The sequence below is a fragment of the Stegostoma tigrinum genome, chromosome 11, assembly GCF_030684315.1.
Source record: "Stegostoma tigrinum isolate sSteTig4 chromosome 11, sSteTig4.hap1, whole genome shotgun sequence".
In the NCBI taxonomy this organism is placed as follows: Eukaryota; Metazoa; Chordata; class Chondrichthyes; order Orectolobiformes; family Stegostomatidae; genus Stegostoma; species Stegostoma tigrinum.
In genome coordinates this window covers 17,612,893-17,636,017 of record NC_081364.1, presented here as the reverse complement: position 1 = coordinate 17,636,017, position 23,125 = coordinate 17,612,893, and the positions used below count along the sequence as shown (strand labels likewise).

The window sequence follows — 23,125 nt, the reverse complement described above, 5'->3', positions numbered from 1 at the left end:
GTATTAGGCTGTGCTCACATTCGGTGGTGTATGCTTTGTTGCCTAGTGGCAGGATGCCAGTTGGTGTTTCTGGGTGGTCGTGCTGAGTGACCCAGCAAAGTGAGAGCTCATCCATCAACCAGTGACAGGGAAAGGTTAATTAGCAACTTGCGGATGATGGGTTTCCTGCTATCCATTTGAGCAGGATGCTGACTGAAGTTAATTGTATAAAATAAGAACGGAAACAGTGCTGGGGTTTGTAACTGTAACCATCTTCAAAGTGCACATCCCATCCCTTTTCAAGGCCTTGAAAGGTTCTTGCTGTTAGTGGGTTTGTAAACACTCTACAATGAAGTACTTGCAGCATATTGATGCTTTTGCTATTCCTGTAGCATTTCTGTGTGGGACATCAAAAGCACATTAGCACTCCAGATGTCTGCCTGAGCAGTTCAGATCGTACAGCTTAATTCCTAAACCGCTCATGGCCCAACAGTTTGGATTTTTTTGCGATAGTTTGAAAATCGCATGAAAGACGGTTCTCAAAACATCCCCAGCTTTTGAACTGTCAGTGGATGTCATGAATACCTTGGAGTTTTCAAAGAGCTACAGCGTTAATGTAATGGCTGGGATTCCAGTTCTTTGTTAATCCTAATTTTTTTTTTTACTTTATTCACGGGATGTGGGTGTCTCTGGCTAGGCCAGGATTTATTGCCCAGAGGGCGGTCAAAAGTCAACCACATTGCTGAGAGTCTGGACTCACATGTAGGCCAGACCAGGTAAGGATGGCAGTTTCCTTCCCTAAAGGATATTAATGAGCCAGATGGTAATACAATGTGGAGCTGAAGGAACACAGCAGGCCAGGTAACATCAGGGGAACAGGAAAGCTGATGGGTTGGGTCAGGACCCTTTTATTTTTATCTGTCTCCAGCATCAGCAGTTCTCACTATCTGAGTGAACCAGATGGGGTTTTTCCGCCTGCCAATCAGATTCTCCGTTGTAGCTTTTTTACAAAATGAAATCAAATTCTCCTATCTGCCACAGTGGGATTCAAACCAGGGTCCACAGGACATTACCTGGGTCTCTGGATTAACAGTTGAGCGATAACACTACTAGGCCGTCACCATGTAATATCAACATTTTGGATGTAATGTAGGAACAAAAGTAAGGTACGACTCTGCCTACGGTCCATCTCAATGACCATGCGCCTTCAAAAGAACAAAACCGATGAGATTTAGTCTCCCACAGACATTAACTTGTCTCTCAGAAGATAGCAGGACACTGGAGTATGGACATAAATTTAAAAAGGGTAAAATTGAAACATTCTTAAAGAATGCAGCTTGGAATAGAGGACAACAGGGGATATGGCGAAGAGAAGAGGAGACTGTAAAGGGAGAATTGAGAATAAGCTGATACATTTTAAACGTTTTCAACCGAAACCCTTCCACTTGATTGGCTGCACCATGTGAAATTCTTGTGGTAGTCTCCCTCTCCTCCAAGTTATTTTGCAGCTTGATGTCAAAGTGCACTCCTTCACCTCATACGCAATTCTTTCCTGCAAATCTGCATTTGCTATCTCAAGAAGCAAATCAATCACTTTCTTGGGTGAACTGCTGTCATGTTAAATACATCTGGTCTTGAATTTATGAGCTATTCTCTGTATTAAAGGAACTGTTTTCCAAAGCTAAAACCCAACAAACGAGTTCCTTGAAATCCAGTGACTCTCTGAATAATGTCTGTTAAAAGTTCATTTTGTTTACAGAAGTCACTAAGAAATGAAATGACATCACCTAGCACACCCCTCCCCAGCATTGCTGGGGGGGCCATGAAGTACCCATGCATAACTGTCCGTGCCAATGCAGGCTGTAGCACCAGTCACGCACTATCTTTCTGAATTAAAGCTACTATTTCAAATTACAATTTGTAAAACTGCTGGAAAATATGGATGACAAACATTTCAGTGACTCCTACAATTCAAAAAGCCTTAGTTAGGCCTAAATCAAAGCCTACAGTTCCTTTAAAGAGATTTTTGCAAAGAAAGGCTCTGCTGCAGTAATTCAATGTGATTTTTTAAAGAAAATACATTTTCTGTTTTAAAATTGATTCTAAATCAAAAATAATGAATTATTTTCTGTCTCTTGCTGTCCTCCTTCCCATTATCTGTGCATCTCCTTCCATTCCAATTTTTTTTTTCCTTTCTATCTATCCTGATTGATTTAAATGGCAATCATTCCCTGGTAGTTTGTACTACCCTACGTGGTACCTCCTACCCTCGCTACCAAGCCGCTCCATGTCGACACGACTGCTCTTCCAACCACCATCCGCCTCACCACCGCGGCTCTTACTACAGGAACGACAGCCATTCCTACCACATTGCTGGGCACAGATACCACAACCGCGAGAGCTACGGCCCTGACCACATTGCCAACCACTGTGCCCACCACTTCTGTGGCAATGACCAATGCCACAGCTGGTCTGACTAGCCAGTCCACCACTGTGCCCACTGTGCAAGCACCAACAATGGTGCCCACCACCCTGGATATCACAGTTGCTCCAACCACACAGTGGACCGCAGCCACTCCGTCCTCTGGGGCTACTACAGTGGCTGAGAGCAGTACCCCTGGCATGACCACAACAGAGGGTACAGCGCCTACCCCCGTCCCATCGGGGGTGGCCTTGACCACGGTCACATATGCATTGCTGCCCACTACGCTTGAAGCTCCGTCTGAAGCTGGCCCAACCACGACGGTTGTCCCCCCGACCGTCAACGCCGCAATTACAACTGCGTCAGCCTCTCCTTTAAACAGTACGGACGGTGGCGCCCTTCCTGTTGCCATGACTGTCCCTGTCGCGGATGCCTCGGAGCCCCCTTCCACTCGATTGGCTGTACCAACTGACCCTCGACCTGATTACCCGACCACCCTGCCCTCTGCTAGGCCTGTGAAGGACGTTGGTGAGTGGAAGGAGCCAGATGTTTGGGTAGACCCTGTGCAGGTTGAGAACGACACAGCCGCCTTTTTGGCTGCTGCTGCGCTGCTATCAGGTGACGGAGATGTTGAGAACCCTTCTCCTGCCTTTCTCCACTTGCTTGACACTGAGGTCGACTACCACTATGAACCTGACTCTCCATTCTTCTCCGTACAGGTAAGTTTGAGTTTGTTTCTTTGTGACCAACTTTTGAGTTGAGTAGGTTCGCTCGACTCAATCCTGGAGAGTTGAGCATGTCTTACAAAGAAAGGTTTATCTTTTACTTTTCATCTATATACCGTCATTTAGTGGAGTTTAGATAAGAGGAAGGCGATATTATTGAAGCATATACGATCCTGAATGGGGTGCACACTAGGAGATGTGGTGGAGCCTAAAGCCAAGGGCCAAAGTTTAATAAGAAGTGGTCTCCCTTTTAAGACAGCAGTAATGAGCAATATCTTTCTCTCAAGGAGTTTGTGGAATGTCCCAGAAGTTAGGAAAGGCTGGGCCTTCAAGGCTGAGATAAGTGGAATTTTGAAAGACATGAGCCAAGAGTTAAGGTGTGCGAATGGGAAAGTGGAGCTGAGATGGCATCTGGATTAGTTTAATCCTATTAAATGGTGAAGCAAACTTGAAGGGCCGAATGACGACCTCCTATCCCTAAGTCTTGTGTTGCAGCAGTTCAGCACTATCTGTGTTGGGTTCTACTTTGTCCAACACCCTCTCCGCTAACTTAAAAACAAATGCCACTCACTTTAGGATCAACTAGCTAAACCCTGTGGAAATATTTCCAGAAAATGATCAATAAGGCAAATTTTGTTCACTGTCATTAATTATTTGCAAATGTATTTCAAACAAATGCTGGCTTTTGCCTGCAAAACTTTTTTTTGGCTAGTATTGTCTTCTAACAAAAGCTTGAGCTTGCCATTTAAATTTTAGTATTTAATTGTAAATGTTCCACAGGGGTTGTTGATGTGTTTTCTAATATGAGGAATATTTTTCTGATTTAATATTTACAAGCTTTGTTGCTGTTGTTTTCCTGTTTGCTTCTGTATGCTGAACATGTGTCTATGCTCTTTGCACAGAGCCACGAAGGGATAAATAAGGGTCCTGCGGCCTGTCCCTGTGTGAATAACATTCGAGGACCACCTCTTCTGCCTGTCAACACAGAACGGAAAATAACACTGGTGGGACAAAACCTGCACTTCTTTCAGGTCAGCATGCCTTAGATTGCAACCAAGAATGTGAACTAAGGGCAGGGAATACATTGCTGGACTGTCAGCATCGAACTCGATGGTGAGGGTGGGCAGCGCTTTGTCCGAGCTGGATTGGACTGGGAAAGGCTTTATAAAGCTGCTCAAAATGAAGAGGTGATGGCCATGGGTCATGTTAAACATTGACGCACAAAGAAGCTTTCAATATTTCCTTATCAAAACATTCCGTTCCAGCTATGAAACTTTGTACTTATTTTTCGCCCTTCCCTTTGTTAAGGTGTCATTGTTAGTTTGCTCCTTACTCAGCTTTGAAGTAAGCTCACTACTCAACATCATAGGCTATTGTTTCTCCTCTTGGATTCTATGAAAGTCTAACAGTTTCTGTGGGGATATCTTGTTCCCATTGGATTATTTTCTTCCAGTATCAGTGGTTGGTGTAAATGGTGACAAAAGCTAAAGTGGCATTTGCAGCTCAGCTTGTTTCTCAAGGACCAAAGCAATTGCAAAAGTGTAGGTGAACTGTCTGCGACCACATTACAAATGAAATACAAAAGTTTGGCACAGTTGCATGCAGTGCAGCTGATGGTGCCATACCCAATGATGGTGGGAAGTACAGTCTCTGGTCTATCAATCAGGTCCCAAGAAAATAAGCAATAGAACTGAACCAGAACAAGACCAATATACCATGGTATTTGGTACTGGCATCAGTAGCACTGGTCACTATACCAGTGTTACTGGTCATTGCACCAATGATACTGGCGAGAATGGGGAGCCTGCAACAGAGTGTGTTGTCATCTCAGCTGTTGCCCAGACAGATTCTGTTTTTTTTCCCTGGGGTGTTAGGAAAAGTCTGTACAGATGCGGCTTGTGTCTGACGATATCAATTGTATCCTTCATTTAAGAATTTATAAAGAATTTATTTTGATTTACATTATTGTAATACATTATCAAAGGAATGTGCGCCACATAAAAAGACAATTAATGTAAAAAGTAAGGAAAACAAATGCCATTCCTGATTTTAAAACTGAAAGAATTCCAGATGCCATAAATCAGAAACAAAAACACATTTGCTGGAAAAGCTCTGCAGGTCTGGCAGCATCTGTGAAGAAGAAAACAGAGTTAATGTTTTGGGTCCGGGGACCCTTCCTTGGAACTGATGGTGGTTGGGAAAACATCACCCTATGTGCAGAAAATAGGGAGGGAGTGGGGTAGGGAGTAAACGATAGGATAGAGCCCAAAGACAGAGAGAGAGAGAGAGAAAGATAGTTGGACAAACAAAGGATTTACTAACGAAATTGCCATTCCTACTCCCCATACTGCTATACATGGCTTACGTGCTTAAGTTCCCTCCTCTGGGTTGTTCAAGTGGATTTTGTGTTCTTAGGAATATAGCTGTAGCCTGAGGGAATGGAGTTTAAACACAAATTTGCAACATCTGTGTAGCGCTCTCCAGGATTGTCCTTCCTGTAGCCACTGCAGATGCTGGCCTGAGAATCACGAAGTGCAATAGTGCCTCCATCTTGTGATGAGTTGGAGATACTTGCTGCTGACTCTGTGAAACACTCTGCCTCATGACCAAGGTAGAGTGTGGTCCTGCTCCCTCGGCAGCAGCATAAATGCAGTGGCGCAGTCTTGGAAGAGGGGACTTCAGTGGTGAAGCCAAGACTACTTCAGCTGTCATGGCTTTGAGACATACCCCTGGAGGACCAAGGGTTTTTTGATTCCTTGGAATTTCTCAGTTGATGGTGGTAAGGTTTTAATTGCAGCTACTGTCCCAGCTTCCCCACCACCACTTCACCCCCATCCTTACTGTGCACCGTCTGCTAGTTACTAACTGTGCGTTTCTTTGCACATCTACATGGTGACCTCCAATCCCCGCACTCAACAGCCCTCAGCTCCCCTTCCTATTTCCAACCAGACCCCTACATCAGTTTCCTAACACTGTCTTCTTGCGCCCTGATCATCTCCTCCCCTCCCCAGCACTCCTCCCTACCCCTCCTCTCTCTCTCCCCACTCCTCTCTCTCTCCCCACTCCTCTCTCTCTCCCCACTCCTCTCTCTCTCCCCACTCCTCTCTCTCTCCCCACTCCTCTCTCTCTCCCCACTCCTCTCTCTCTCCCCACTCCTCTCTCTCTCCCCACTCCTCTCTCTCTCCCCACTCCTCTCCCTCTCCCCACTCCTCTCCCTCTCCCCACTCCTCCCCTCTCCCCACTCCTCCCCTCTCCCCACCCCTCCCCTCTCCCCACCCCTCCCCTCTCCCCACCCCTCCCCTCTCCCCACCCCTCCCCTCTCCCCACCCCTCCCCTCTCCCCACCCCTCCCCTCTCCCCACCCCCCTCCTCTCCCCACCCCCCTCCTCTCCCCACCCCCCTCCTCTCCCCACCCCCCTCCTCTCCCCTCTGACTTCTCTCCCCACCCTTCCTCTCCCCTCTGACTTCTCTCCCTAGCACTCTTCCACTCTCCACTGCCAGCCAAACCTCCATTTCCCTTTCCTCCCACCGTCCCTGACCCACAGCTCCATTTCCTAATTCCAGGCTGCTCCTCTCCTCTTCAGCCCTCAGCCCACTTCCTTTCCTGGATTCAGGCTCACCTCCCACTTACCCCCATCCTGTGGACCCCAGGCTCTGCCCACAACCACCTCCCTTCCCCTTCCATGCCCTGCTGTCTCTCCAATCCCCCCCTTACAAACTCTGCCTCTCTGACACTCCCTCCCCTCACACTCTGTCTTCCCATGTGGCTCTGTTATGCCAGCTTAGAGACAAAAAAAAACTGCACTGTTGGAATCCCAAGGTAGACGGACAAGAGGCTAGAAGAACACAGCAGGCCAAGCAGCACCTGGACAAAAGGAAAAGTCAATATTTTGGGTATTACTCTGAAGAAGGTTATTACCCAAAATGTTGACTTCTCCTTTTCCTCCAGGTGCTGCCTGACCATCTGTTATGCCAGTGCTGTCCAACTCTTCACTGGCACCTCCCCCACCCCTGCCACCAAGCCCTATGTCTGCTATTTCCACGAGGGCTGTAGAGGTTCGGGGAGTCACTGTAGCATGAAGCCAGAGGCAAGAGAATACTTTAATGTCATACGGGAACTTTACGATTTGTGAAATTAAATGTTGGTAAAATTCACGTATCTGATGGGAAATCAGCCCAAGTTCTGGGATACCACAGATTCAGAATTTCAGGCTGTGAGATTGCCTGAGGGCATTTTTTTTTCTCTGGAGTGTGAGTCCTTGATGTCATTTGATTCATTTGGATCAGCAGCTTTACACCAAAGAGTACAACTGATGGTAGTTGCATCTATCATTGAACATCCTGGTGTGAAACCACGAGAATTTGAGTGTGAGAATTTGTGGGCAAAGGTCTGGCAGATGGAGTACAATGTTGATAAGTGTGAGGTCATCCATTTGGTAGGAATAATAACAAAATGGACAATGTTTTAAATGGTAAAAAATTGCAGCACGCTGCTGTGCAGAGGGACTTGGGTGTCCTTGTGCATGAATCGCTGAAGGTGGGTTTGCAGGTGCAACAGGTAATTAAAAAGGCAAATGGAATTTTGTCTGCCGTTGCTGGAGGAATGAAGTTTGAAAACAGGGAGGCTATGCTGCAACTGTATAGGGTCTTGGTGAGGCCACACCTGGAATACTATGTGCAGTTTTGGCCTCCTTACTTGAGAAGGGATATACTAGCACTGGAGGGAGTGCAGAGGAGATTCACTCGGTGGATTCCAGAGTTGAGAGGGTTGGATTATGAGGAGAGGCTGAGTAAGCTGGGATTATACTCATTGGAATCCAGCTTCACCACCACCACTTCACCCCCATCCTTACTGTGCACCGTCTGCTAGTTACTAACTGTGCGTTTCTTTGCACATCTACACGGTGACCTCCAATCCCCGCACTCAACAGCCCTCAGCTCCCCTTCCTATTACCAGCCAGACCCCTACATCAGTTTCCTAACACTCTTCTTGCGCCCTGATCATCTCCTCCCCTCCCCAGCACTTCTGGGGAGAGATCTTATAGAAACATATAGGTTATGAAGGGAATAGATAAGGTGGAGGCAGGGAGGTTGTTTCCACTAGCAGGTGAAACTAGGACAAGAGGGCATCGCCTCAAAATAAGGGGAAGCAGATGTAGGACTGAGGTCAGGACAAACTTCTTCACCCAAAGGGTTGTGAATCTGTGGAATTCCCTGCCCAGTGAAGCTGTTGAAGCTACCTCAACGGATGTTTTTAAGACGAGGCTAGATACATTTTTTAACAGTAAAGGAGTTAAGAGTTATGGTGAGTGGGCAGGTAAGTGGAGCTGAGTCTCAAAAAGATCAGCCATGATCTTATTAAATGGTGGGGTAGGCCTGAGGGGCAGGATGGCCAACTCCTGCTCCTAGTTATGCTCTTATGAGAGAATAAAAAGCCAAGCTTCAGCACATTAGGAAGCAGTCACTTCTGATAACTGTCTGTTCGGTGCTAAGTGTAGTGCAAGACATTTTCAGATGTGCACTGCAGCTTCATTAACATGTTTAGCACTGGATTGAGATCCTGTTACAGTTTACATCACTCCTGACAGAATGGATAAAGGGCTTCTCTCCCTGATGTCAGAGTAAGCATGGCTAAGTAAGGCTTCAGGTACATAATTCTTTGAAAGTTCTGTCACATGTAGACGGGATGGTTAAGAAGGCATTTAACATTCGTGCCTTCATTGCTCAGACCTTTTGACTATAACAGTTGGGATGTCAGGACTTTGCTGAGGCCTCTTTTGGAATGCTGTGTGTAGTTCTGTTCGCCCTGTTATCAGAAGGATATTATTAAAGTGGTGAGGGTACAGTAAAGATTTACCAGGGTGTTTCCAGGAATGGAGAGTTTGCGTTATAAAAGTTGACTGGAAAGGCTGGGACTTCTTTCACTGGAGCATCGGAGGTTGAAGAGTGATGTGCAGTGAAACGAGAAGCACACCTCATGATAAAGGTGAATGGTAAGGGTCTTTTTCCTAGGGTGGGGAATTCAAAACTAGGGGGCATATTTTTAAGGTGGGAGGAAAACGTGTTAAAAAGGATATGAGGGGCAACTTCTTCACACAGAGAGTAGGTCGTGTGTGGAATCAACTTCCAGAAGAAGAGGTGGTATCAGGTACAGTTAGGACGTTTGAAAGACATTTGGATAAGTTCGTGAATAGGAGAGGTTTGGAGGGATATGGGCTAAGTGCGCGCATGTGGGACTAGTTTAGTTTGGGAACAGGGTCATTGTGGACTGGTTGGGCCGAAGGGTATGTTTCCATGCTCTATGACTGTATGGCTATAACTGGGATGTGTTGCTTTTTTCTCTTTTTGGAATGCTAGTCTTCAGAATGCAATGCTTCATTAGGTTTTTTTAAAAGAATTCTGGTTTGCAAAATTGCTTCAATCTGTGCAACTAAACAATTTGTCGTGACAGAGTGATGTGTGCAGTCTGTACGCTGAAAACTGCAGAGGGGCAGTGACCAGAACTAAACCTGGCAATGTTTGCTATTTCCCTGGTGTTTCCATCAGACCATTACAAGATCTGGGAGGAACAAAATTAGGTTGCATTTTGCTCCTGTCTTATTTCAAAAGGTGAAAGGGGGAGGTGGGGAAATGAATGAGATGTACTCAGAATAAAACTGAGTGACATTTTTGGTCTGATGCAGGTAAAATAAAATGTCACACCCAGACCAAAACCAATAGTAGACAATAACCAATAATACCTTGGGAGTGTGCATTTCTGTGCACTTTTAGTAAATTGGGAGTCTAAAGTGATAGCAAATACATACTTACCGGTCCACTTGTACACAGAAAAGGGTATTGTATGCTCTGAGAGAGTGAAGGGCCTTTTATGTTAATCGTCTTTGGATTTTCATTCTGGGAGTTTTTTGCATTTCGTCACCAGCTCCTTCCTTTTTCTGTGTTTAAATCCTTTAATCTCCAGTTGAAACTTGGGTCGTTGAGTCTGTCACCAGAACATGCGAAAGGACTTAAAAGCTTATATACCAGGACCTGGCTCCTGGACACTGGAATCCGAATTGAAAGAAGCTTTACAAAAGAGTCTTTGGTTTTATTTGTGAGTTAACGTTGATGGCTGGGGGATCTTTATGCATCACTGCTGCTCCTTCTGATTTAAAATAGAAATGCGGTATTGAGGGGCCGGGAGGGAGAAAATTTCCTCAGTCTGCCAAATACAGCAAAACTGTAAACCTGCATGCCACACAGAAGAGCCCTTACTCTCAGACTTCGACAGCTGTTAGAAGTGCCCTCCCTGTTTGGTTTTAATAGGAGTGCACACATTTCAGATTCAGCGAGGCAGTGCCTCCTTAACCTCTTGCGTTTCTGCTCCCCACAGGACCCGGAAGGGAATTATGAATGTGTCTTTGTTATTGAGAGTCGGATGGTGGTGGTGGAGGCGTTTGTTGAAGGGGATGTTAATGATCCCATGTTTTACTCGATTACCTGTCGGGTGCACCAGGTAAGGAGCAAGGGATGGTTGCAGAGCCCTGAGAGATAGTTAGGTGACGGTTGATGGGCCAAGTGAGTGTTCAGACCCATTACCATTGCTTAAGGGTGTGTTCCCACCTCAGGCACGTTCCCGTTAGAACAGGCTGCAATTTTCTGGTATGGAGTTAGCTTTCTGCTCAAACACATTTATCTCTTTTTGGAAGGTTTGGTTTGAAAAGAGCCAATGTTTAAGGATCACCAAGACAGCAGTGGAGGCTTCGTTGGAGTTAAACCAGCAAAATCACCTCCTAGCGACCAGCACGGTCTCATTAAACACTAAGTGCCCTGCTGTCTATCCAGGTAGAACCCACTGATGGTGATGGAGGAGGGCAGGAGGGGCAGTACATGGGTACCCAGATGGGAAGAGGACCCAGCTATAACTTAGGGTGTAATTAACTTTCACTAATTCATGTTATCAACTCAGGAAGCAATTGCTTTCAACAGCAGAAGAGACAACTCCAGCAAGCTATTGAAAGAAAATTGATCTTGACAATGAGCACGGGAGTATATGATAAATATCAGCAAATGGCATTTATGTAGCCTCATTTAATCCTTTATGTCCTTTGAAGGGAAAGAGCAGTGGAGAAAGGGTGACCACATTGTAGACTATGTTCCCCCTTTGGCCTAAGCTCCATGCCAGGAGCACAGAGCTTATCTTTCTATTGGCTAGACGCTTAGAGCAAAAGTCTTTTACATTTTACACCTCTTGAGTCCAACAGTGAGTCACACGTGTGTACATGCAAAAGGAAGCAGATTTTGACTTTTTAAATTAGATTCAGACATTAGGTACGTACTGTCCATCCTTGTCTGTTATCCTCCTATTTCTGTCACTGCAGTTTACCTACTCCACATTGCAGCAAGAGTATAATGCAACAGTGTATATCCAGCGACCGCCCCATTACAGAGTGGACAGCAGACGTGATTTGCATAGTAAGTATTTTCATGCCTTTCCTGAAGAATTTATGAAAGAAAATGGAATTATTTCCTCAGCTGCATCTCCTTTTATCCTGCAGAATGCCAGCATCTTCCTGTAAAATGTAACGTTCATTATATGTGTTTCTGATATTTATCACGACATATAATTAATACAGTTCACTGGTACTGATGAGCTACATCGACAGTCCTTGTGCTGTGACTGTGTACTTGATAAAGTCAGGGTGTGTGTTGTAGTTTGTTAAAACATCGATGCAAATGATTTTGAATATTCATGGCAGTAATTAAGCCAACGGTGTTGTAATGTTCACATGAAAAGTTTACAACAAATCAGGAATGCACTTACAGCATCAAAAGTAGCTGACCCTGACCTGCACATCTTATCCTTGAGAACATAAGAAATAAAAATCCATTAGTGTCTTCTCCCCCTGCAACACCCACCCCTTCCTACTTAAGTTCTCTCATGAACACCCAGTAGTGAAAGGAGAAGTTTTTAAATTCATTGATGTGATGTGAGCATCACTGGCTAATCTGGGACACGGGTCAGCAGCCTGATTGCAAATGTGTCCGATGCGTACAATTTTCCTATATGTTGGTCTTCACTCATTTCTGGTGATATCAGCATTCTGCTTTCAGCTAGAAATCTGTATTTTAAAAATAATTTATGAATTTATTATTGACATAGGAAATATGAAGTCACCATCCTGTGGGTTATTTATCACTTAGCCTTTTGAACTTGTTTTGTCCTGCAAGATCAGCATCTCATTTTCCCCTTCGAGATCCTGCAGCCTTCAGGACTCGATGTCAAGGGCCTGAGAACCTCCTTCCATGTCCTCTACCCAGCCCCACACACCAAGCCTTGTCATGATCTGGGCTACTTTCAGCACAGGCAACCATTTTCACTTACTCACTGTCCTCATTATCTCTTTCTTTAGCTTACTTTCAACTATCACTTTGTATGCATGACTTTCATTGTCTCTCTCTGGCCATCCTCCGCACCCTCCGTCATCAGCATTCCAGTTCTCTTCGCTGCTCAGTCCTGAAGGAAGCTAGCTGGACCTGAAACATTAACTCTGCTCTCTCTTAACAGACGCTGTCGAATCTACTGAATTTCTCCAGTAGTTTCTGTTTTTGTTTTTATTCTGGTTCTACTGTTGGTATCAGCACATATCTAATACGTTACCATTTCACCTTTTAAAAGATTACATTTCTAACAGAGCTATAAGAGCATGTTTTCCTAGTTTGAACTCTCTCCTCACCCCCATCACCACACTTTGCTGCTATCATGTGAAGCAAAGTCGTCACATTTGTTGGAATGTGGTACTTTTCTGAACAGGTTGGAATTTTTAAAGTGCACCCACGAGAGCTTTTTGCCCCAATACTATAAAGATGGCGCAGTGCTGGCCCTAATCCTAGGTATTGCAGCCAGTCAAGTGACAGAAGTTCAATGTGTGTGCATTTTGGAGATAATTACCATAACTCTGAAAATTTACAAAGTCATTATGGAAAGGGTTAAAGATGTGCAGAAATTAAGGGTCTAAATTTGGGGCAAGGACAATGTTAATATAATCAGACAGGATCTGGCAAACATAGCCTAGGAGCCTATATTTGAAAGTGTGTGTGTTTTAAGAGAAGTATGAGAGATTTCAGGACCAGCGTATTTCTCTAGGAGTGAAGGGCAAGGATAACAGGTCTAGGGATGTCCAGAGATATCAAGAGCTTTGTAAAGAAAAAGAAGGAAGCATATGTTTTGTACAGCCCATTAAAAACAGGGAAGTCCTTTAGAGTGTAGGGGGTTGCTGAAAAAAGAAATTAGGAGAGCACAGCAGTAATGAAATATGTTTGGCAGATAGCATTGAGGAAATTCGCACGGTTTTTTGTAATATAAAAGTAAGAAGATTACCAGCAAAAGCGTTAGACTTATGAGACTAAAAGAGCCTGAGAATGTGGGTGAGGTCTTAAATGAGTGCTTCTCATCTATATTCACAGAGGAAAAAGACATTAAAGCTGGATTTCAGTTCGGATGGTGAGATTCCACAACATGTTAAGATTAATAAGGATTATTTAACAGCAGGCATAAAAGTGCATAAATCCCCAGGGCCTGCTGAGATATATCCTGGGCCGCTATGGGAGATAATAGAGAAGATTGCTGTGGCTCTGGTGGAGATATTTACTACTTTCACAGGCGAAGTGCAAGATGGCTAGAGAATAGCTGATGTGGCTCCTTGTTCAGGAAGGGCAGCAGAATAGACCAACAGAATTACGGACAAGTTAGTCTGACATCAATATTGGAGAAATTATTAGAAAAATTCTGAATGACACGATTAATCAACGCTTGGAAAGGCCGGGATTGATCAAGGATAGTCACCGTAGATTTGTTAGAAGGAGATCCTGTCTTGAGTTTTTCGACAAGATGACTAAATATATTGATGAGGGTAGTGCAGTCGATGTGGTTTACATGGACTTCACTAAGGCCTTTAGATAAGGTCTCACATGGAATGCTGGTCCAAAAGGTAACAGCCCATGGGATTCACAGCAAGTTGGCAAACTGGATCCAAACTTGCCTTGCAAATATGAGGCAAAGGGCGACGGTGGAGGGCTGTTTGTCTGACTGGAGGCCAGTGGCCGGTGGTGTACCACAGGGATTGGTGCTAGGATCTTTGCTGTTTGTTATGTACATTAACAAACTGGATGTAAATGTAGAAGGTATAATTAGCAAGCTTGCAAACAACATCGAAAAATTGGTGATTGTTGTCGATAGTGAGGCGGATGGTTCCAGGTTACAGTCTGCTGTTGATCACTTGGTAAATTGGGCAGAGTAATAGCAGATAGAATTTAATCCTGATAAGTGCGAGGTGATGCATTTTGGGAAGTCAAATAATGGAAGGATACACACAGTGAATGGTAGGTCACAACGGAATCCTGAGGATATAAAGGAACCTTGGTGTACAAGTCCGTAAACCCCTGAAGGTTTTGAGGGAGGGTCACTGGACCTGAAACGTTAACTCTGTTTTCTCCTCCACAGATGCTGCTGGACCTGCTGAGCTTTTCCAGCAACTTTGTTTTTGTTCCTGATTTACAGAATCCTCAGTTCTTTTGGTTCTTGACCCCTGAAAGTGTCAGCGCAAGTAGATGGGGTGGTGAAGGCATGCAGGATGCTTGCCTTCATTAGCCAGGACACAGAATATAGGAACAAAGAAGTCTTGTTACAACTTTATAAAATATTGGTTAGGCCAATAATAAGGATTAGTGCAGTTCTGGTTGTCCCACTATGTGAAGGATGTGTTTGCACTGGAGAAGGTACAGAAGTAATTCACTGGGATGAAAAGCGTCAGTTATGAGGAGACACTGGAAAGGCTAGGCTTGATTTCCTCGGACCAGAGAAGACTGAGGGGGGTAACACAGCTATCAGAAAAAGGGTCCAGACCTGAAACATCAGCTTTCCTGCTCCTCTGATGCTGCCTGGCCTGCTGTGTTCATCCAGCTCCACACCTTGTTATCTCAGATTCTCCAGCTTCGGCAGCTCCTACTATCTCAGACTGAGGGTGGAATCTGTTTGAGGTATGCAGAGTTATGAGAGGCGTAGACAGAGTAAATCATGAGAAGAAGGATCGGTCCTTGGTCCACTCCTTTTTGTTATTTATACGAAAGATTTGGATGAGAATTTCGGACACATCATTAGTAAGTTTGCAGTTGGCACCAAAATAGAGTGGACAATGAAGAAGGTTATCAAAGATTGTAAAGAAATCTTGATCAGTTGGGACACTGGGCTGAGGAGTGGCAGATGGAGTTTAATTTGGATAAATGCAAGATATTGCATTTTGTAAAACAAACAAGGGCAGGACTTAGAGCTAATGGTAGGCCCCTGAGTAGTGTTGTCGAAGAGAGACACCAAGGGTTCAGCTACGTAATTCTTTTAAAAGCTGTATCACAGGTAGACAGTTGTTAAGACATTTAGCACGACTCCCTTCAGTACTCAGACCATTGGGTGTAAGAGTTGAGATGTCAAATTAGGGTTGTACACGATGTTGGTGCGGACGCACGTGGAGTACAGTTCTGGTTGCCCTGCAATAGGAAGAGTATTTTGAAATTGGAGAGGGTTCAGAAATGATTTACCAGGATGTTGCTGGGACTGTGAAGGATTTGAATTATACAGATAGGCTGGATAGTCTGGGATGACTGCTAGACCATTGGAAATTAAAGGTTGACCTTGTAGAGGTGTATAAAATCATGAGAGGAATAGATAAGGTGAATAACAAAGGTCTTTTTCCTATGGTGGGTGAAAAACTAGAGGGCATATTTTTAAGATAAAAGGATTTAAAAGAGATATAAAAGAGACCTGAGGGGCAACTTTTCCACACAACAGGTGGTCTTTCACACAAATAGTGGTTGGTGTGTAAAATGAATTGCCAGAGGAAGTGGTAGATGCAAGTATGGTTACAACATTGGGGAAAAAAAAGTTCATGAATAGGAAAGGTGTAGAGGGGCGTGGGCTAAATGCAGTCAAATGGAATTAGTTTAGTTTGGGAAACTTGTTCGGGGTGGATGAGTTGGATCGAAGGATCTGTTTGACTGTATGACTCTGAGGGCTCATGTATATGTGGTTTAGAGGGGATTTTAGAAAATTGTTTTCTCTCTGAGGGTGGTAGGATTATGGATCCTGCTGGCTGAGAGGGTGGTGGAGGGAGGTACGTTTGCAACATTAAAGAAGCATCTGGATGAGCACTTAAAATGCCAGGGCATAATAGGCAATGGACCATGTGCAGGTAAAAAGGATTGGTGTTCTACATTGATTGGCATAGACATAGCGGGTTGAAGGGCCCGTTTGTCTGCTGTATGACTCTGACTGGTTAAATTTGATTAGCAGCCATGCTAAATCGAGTGGAATTTGCTAACCTTGTAAACATTCCCACAAGCCTGTAGGTCAGGTGTCCTGCGATTAATCTCTACACCATCATTCAGCCAGATATTTCATATTTTGTTTCTATTTTGAATGAAATAACTTGAGAGATGCTGTTTAAATGCATCTCGACGTCCCAATAGGCTCCGCTGCGTACTTTTGAAATGTAGCCACTACTGTGCTGTAAGATCTAGAGCAAGGTCCAAGTCAGAGCTCTGATTCTTGGGAGAAAATCTCTGACACAATGACTAATACTCTCTCATTGCCCCTGTACAGTTACCCTGTATAACTGTTCCGTGGATCGAACAGACTGCAGTCGCTGTCAGACAGCAGAAACCAAATATTCCTGTGTGTGGTGTGGGGGAGGGAAGCCCAGCTGTGTGTACGAAAAGTCCTGTGTGGACGGAGTGGTACAGACCTGCCCGGCACCCGTCATTCATTCGGTGAGTTACCACGCACGTGTCAAAACCAGCGTAACGGTAAAGTAAGCTGAAACTAGACGGGTATGGAACTGCACGAGAGATGAGGCTCACACTGCACACAGCACAGCATCTTGTTGGAAGGGAAGATATTAGCGTTTCAGTCGCAGGGTGATGGCAGTGCTGAACTTGAAGCCTTCATGGGCATAAAATCCAATTCCACCGCAACAGCTGGGCAGTGTGGATTCAATGAATGAAATAAACCTGGTATTAGCATCCAGTCACCACAATGGTGACTTTGAAACTACTCGATAAATGTGGAAACACTTGTCTCATCAGATCTCTGCAGGATTTCTACCCATAGATAATGCAGTGTGGCGATGGAGGAACACAGCAGGCCAGGCCGCATCAGAGGAACAGGAAAGCTGACGTTTCGAGTCGGGACCCGTCTGTAGAAATGGGGATGAGGGAAGGAAACTCTGAAATATTTCTGAAGAAGAACCCCGACCCGAAACGTCAGCTTTCCTGCTCCTCTGACACCGCCTGGCCTGCTGTGTTCCTCCAGCTCCACACCGTGTGTTATCTCTGACTCCAGCATTGGCAGTTGTTACTATCTCAGGATATCTGCCCAGTCAGATCTTTATATAGTAACAGGTCAACAGCAATTTGGTTAACCCATAACCATGTTTCCCCCTTAAAGCAACAAACTACTTAACGGGAAATTTATAAAGCCATTCAAAAATAGAAGAGAGGCTTTGATCGGCTGTTTCCACTGGCACGAAAGATCAGAAGCCAGATGGCAGGAGTGATCACTGAAACAGCCATTTGGGATTTGAGATTTTCTCTTTGACTGAACTACAGTAATTGTGATTTGGTGCTATCCAGGCAGGTAGTGGAACAATCTGTAGTAACTTCCTAAAAGGAAATGGATCTCCACGTAAAATGGATAAGTTTTTTTGACATGGCTGTGGGAAAAGAGCAAAGCCATGGATGGAAAAGGTGTGTCTGAGAGCCAGTGTACTGACATGGATGATTTCCCATTGAATCATTCAGTGGTGCAGTATTGAGCTGTATAGATGAGCGATGTTGAGCCGCTGTTAGGGAGGGATTTGTTAGTACTGCTGCCTCTCAGCACCAGGGACCTGTGTTCAATTCCAGCCTCCGGCAACTGTCTTTTGTGGCGTTTACATGTTCTTCCTGTGTCTCCGTGGGTTACCTTTGGACACTTTGGTTTCCTCCCACGGTCCAAAGGTGTGGGGTTAAGTGGATTGGCCGTACTAAATTGCCCGTAGTGTCCAGGGATGTGCAGCCTTGGTGAACTAGCCATGGGAAATGTGTGGTTACAGAAGGACGATGGTTCTGGATGAGCGCTGTTCAGAGGGTCAGTGCAGACTCGATGGGCTAAATGGCCTGCTTCTAGACTAGGGATTCTGTGATTCTATGACTGTGAGTGAACAATGAATGTATTTCCCAGTGAGGATTGTTGTGTGGCTTGGAGGGGAACCCGCAAGTACTGGTGTTCCCATGTAGCTACTGCCTGTGTCCTTCAGGCAGGTAGAGTTCCCATGTTTGGAAGATGCTGTTGAAGGAACCTAGGGGAGTTACTGTAGGGCACCAGTAGATGCTGCACGCTCCTGGCACTGTAGAGCGGTGACAAAGAGAATGAAGAGGCTGCTTTGCCCTGGATGGTGTTGAGCTTCTTTAGTGCTTTGGTGCTGCACTTATTCAGGCAACTGGGGACTATTCCTTTGCTCTCCTGACTTAGCCTTGTGTGTTCTTGCTGTTGATTATGATTCAGTGACCTCCTTTGTTGGTGTCAGGTAGGGTCAGGAGTTGTTTTTATTCTTTCATGAGATGTGAGCATCACTGGTTAGGCTAGCCCTTGTTGCTCATCTGTGTCCTTGACCAGGTGGGTGCTGGATTCCCTATGTCTGAGTGACCAACTCAGCAGTTAGAGAGGGCATTTAGGAGTGAACCATAATGTTGTGTGGCAGATTTGCGCTCTCATCACAGTGAGGTATTTTTTAGTGGTTATCATTTGTAATACCAACATTTTATTCCTTTTTTTTGATTCAGTGAGCTTCTATTCCCTCAGCTTTCAGACTGGGATTTGACCTCCTATCTCTGAAGCATTAGTGCAGGTTTCTTGATTACCAGTCGAGTAATATTGCCTCTGTGCTACCAAATGTGTGCTGCAGGATCAACTCAATGCTGACACCTTTAAACAATTGAATATCATGGTGGAACTTGTTGTTCAGGATCAAATTGATAACATTATTTTGGATGAATAAGCAGAAGTTTTTCTAAACTTGGCAAAGATGACGAGGAAAAAAAGCAAACTTATCAGTCTTTTTATCCCCATTTTTACAAACTTTAATTCTGAACAACGCATATCTAGCGTGTATTGTTTTCCGAAACTGGACATCAGCATCTTTCTTACCCCGTTCAAAAGATTATTCACCTTTTCCATCACTTCCCCTGCTGCTGTTACACTTGCAGATGTTAACGTGGATTCCTCTCATTCCCAGATCGACCCAATGTCAGGGCTGCAGGAAGGTGGGACCGTGGTCACCATCATGGGTTCAAACTTAGGCCAGCGATTCGAGGACATCGAGAACAAGGTGACGGTGGCTGGGATCCCGTGTCGTGCTGATCCTCTGAAGTACGAGGTCTCCACCAGGTCAGTCATTTAAAGATCGCCAACTACCACCATGTGAGCAAGCACACGGAATACCATTCACAATGCCGCAAAGCTTTGAACGGTTGTTTGAGCAGAAAAGGCTAAAAGCAGGTTTGACACGTATCTTTAAGATTGCGAAGCGTTGAAGAAAAGTAAATTGTTTCTGATAGTGGAAGGGCCAATGACAAAAAGGGCACAGAAACAGTGATTACCGAAACAATCAACTGCATCATGAGAAAAAGATTATTTACCAACTGAGCAGTTAGAGTTTGGAATGCACAATGTAATAAAGTGGTTGTTACAGATCTTGGAGTAAACATCTGAATAGAATTGAAGAAATTCTTTAATGAGAAGGAAAATGGAGAAGAGTTGGACTAACATGATTGTTGTTTGAAAGAGCCTGTTCATACATAATGAGTCGAGTGACTTGCCCTGTTCAGTGCTGCATATTGGCACATATAGTCATAGAGCCACACAGCATGGAAATGGACCCTTTCGGTCTAACTTGCCCACGCTGACCAAGTCTCCCAAGCTAAACTAGTCCCATTTATCTGCATTTGGCTCATATCTCTCTAAACCTTTCCTATTCATGGATCTGTCCAAACTGCTTTTAAATGTTGCATCTTTGCCTGCAGCTACCACTTCCTCTGGCAGTTTGTTCCACATATGCACCACCCTCTGTGTGAAAATGTTGCCCCTCAGGTCCCTTTTTAAATCTTTCCAGTCTCAGCTGAAAACTATGGCCTCTGATTTTGAACTCCCCTACTTCAGGGAAAAGACATTGGCCATTCATCTTATCTATGCCCCTCATGATAAACCTCTATAATGTCAACCTGCTACACTCCAGTTAAAAAAAAAGTGCCAGCCTATCCAACTTCTCTCTATAACTGAAACTCTCCAGTCTTGGTAACATCCTTTCAAATCTTTTCTGTAACCTCTCCAATTTAATAATATCCTTCTCATAGCACTGATTCCATGAAAGGTTCTATCTAATGGGGATGCTTAGCTAGAGAAACAATTAAGAATTTTAGAAGTGAATGTATTAGCCACCGATGAGCATCAGTATCCTGTTCTCTGAGGCAGCAGTTTATGGGTTCAGGTCCCACACCAGAGTTTTGAATGCAAAATCCCAGCCGATGCTTCAGTGCAACGCTGAGGGACTATTGCATTGGTGGAAACATTATCTTCAGGATGAGATATTAAAGCATGGTCTGCTCACCCTGTTGGGGTGTTGTGAATTCCAGGAAGAGAAAGGAAGTTCTTGCCCAATATCGTGACCAATATTTATATGGTTAGGTTTGAGTATCACAGGGAGGGAGTAGTGTTGAGGAAATGGGGATGAGGTACAGATCTGTATGATCTGATAGTATAATGGAGCTAGTTTGAGTCGCTGAATGGCCTAATCCTGCATTGGGGTCATGTTGTGGACAGTGCCAGGTATTAGAGTATCAGTTCCGTCATTTGGAAGGAAAGTGTTTTTTTGGCTGTAAATACTCAGTCGCAGTTTACTATTTGTCATTGGTCTACTGCTGAAACTATAATTGTGACAGTTGAGTAATGTGATTTGATAGTGTTGAAAATACTTGTGGGATATCATAGAATCCCTACAGTGTGGAAACAGGCCCATTGGCCCATGTCCACACTGACCGGCTGAGCGTCCCACCCAGACCCATCCCCACATAACCTACCTAATCTACACATCACTGTGGGCAATTTAGCACGGCCAATCCACCGAGCCTGCACATATTTGGACTGTGGGAGGAAACCCATGCTGAGACGGTGAGAATGTGCAAACACCGCACAGATAGTTGCCTGAAGGTGGAATCGAACCCATATTCCTGGCACTTTGCAAGGCAGCAGTGCTAACCACTGAGCCACCGTGTCGCATATGAATGGATGACTTTGGTGTTTGAACATTGTGACATGTTTTCGGCTAATGCTGTTGGGTTTCCTCCTGTAGAATTGTGTGCTACACGGCGGCTGCTAATGAGGAAGTATCAGGCCAGGTGACAGTTGAAGTAGTAAATGGAGGCAGCAGCACCTCTGCGCAGCCCTTTACTTATCAGGTCAGTATGAAATGGATTCAGTCATGTTTTTATTTCACCTCTTTATATTTAAACAAAAAGGATTCCTGGAGTTTGTTGTCATTTCTGCAAGGGGGAGATTATTTGGAATGGGAGTAGTGTTTCTTTTTTTAATTGGTACGTTGCAGAAGTGTACAAAGTCAACAACCTGGAGGAGCCCTGTGGCTTTGCATGACTGTATGCACAGTGTCATTCTGAGGGGAACCTTGACTGACAGCCCCAGCACATACTACAACAACTTGGGGAGAGCCATGGGCACAAGGCCAGCAGGTGCAGCTTGTAAGAGGCCCTGGGCAGAGAAGGAACAATTTAATGCCGAATCTTCTGGGAGCATTCAGTTTTAAAATTTTGTAAGATTGTCAGATTGACGGAACCCAGACTGAATCAGAATCTGCTACTTGTAAAAATTTCACCAGGCGATGAGAAGAATTTGATGTTGCTTCACCTGCACCAAAGTGAAATGGTTGAAGAACTCTTGTATTATGTTGGACATATCCCTGCCTGTGAGCCAGGTGACCCCGGGCCCAAGTCCCTTCTGTTCCAGAGGTGTGTTGTAATACCTGTGAAGTGGTTGAAATTCTAGAGTGAAATGATTGGGATTGTAAGTTTTAATAGCTGTGAAAAGTCGGTTGATTGCTCGATCAATTTCACCCAGATCTGGATCAATTTCACAAGTAATTAAGCAGCACTATATTGCAATTTCTTACTTCTTCAGAACCCAGTGCTGAACTCTATCTCACCATCACGAGGCCCAAAAGCTGGAGGAACACTCCTCACACTCAATGGCATCAATTTGTTGACTGGCAGACCAAGTGATGTCCAGGTGTTTGTTGGTGACTTCCCCTGCCTCATGTAAGTATGATTATTGGAGTAGAGATGTGAATCCTTCAGACCGTTGACACAAGGACAGTGCTACAGTAAGCTCAATGTGTCATACTGTTGGGTGAAAGGATGCCGTTTGGTAGCTATAACTCCCCCTGATCTTGACCATACTATCAAGGGGACATACTGAGGAGACGTTTTGAGTTTCTTCCCTTGTCGGGAAGACATTACCGGCCGAATTATCGATTTAGACAACTTAGCTAAATTTGCTTTGTAATGCCAAGGTGAAGAATGGAATGGGGGAAGCGGATATTCTCAGATAACAGAGCATAGTGTGCTGAAATGCTGATTTTTGTCAATATGAGGGTCACATGGGGACGATCAGGGTGTTGATGAAAGAGCTTTCATTCCCATCTCTCCTGTTTTATCGGTGATCACTGCTCATCAGAATTAAATCAGAATTAGCTTTATTATCACATGCACTCACATGAGTGCAGTGAAAAGTTTAGAAGTCGCCACTTATATCACTGTTTTTAGATACAAAGGTACCTAGGTACCAGTTCATAAATACAAATTCTACGGAAAAAGCTTATGGGAGAGAAAAGGGCTACTATTTCAGACTTCTGTGCCATCTGAGG

General features: G+C 44.5%; 1 protein-coding gene across 5 annotated transcripts in view; it reads left to right on the top strand.

Annotated features, from left to right (window-relative positions):
• plxnb1b (plexin b1b) overlaps positions 1-23,125 on the top strand; it is a 245,154-nt gene that overhangs the window by 172,260 nt on the left and 49,769 nt on the right. For all 5 annotated transcript variants that reach the window (XM_059649799.1, XM_059649798.1, XM_059649801.1 and 2 more), the window contains 8 exons: positions 2,218-3,120; positions 4,029-4,157; positions 10,498-10,620; positions 11,486-11,579; positions 16,759-16,925; positions 19,430-19,581; positions 21,542-21,647; positions 22,381-22,517. In XM_059649799.1, coding sequence (XP_059505782.1) covers positions 2,218-3,120; positions 4,029-4,157; positions 10,498-10,620; positions 11,486-11,579; positions 16,759-16,925; positions 19,430-19,581; positions 21,542-21,647; positions 22,381-22,517 — 1,811 coding nt within the window. The remainder of the gene's footprint in view (positions 1-2,217; positions 3,121-4,028; positions 4,158-10,497; positions 10,621-11,485; positions 11,580-16,758; positions 16,926-19,429; positions 19,582-21,541; positions 21,648-22,380; positions 22,518-23,125) is intronic.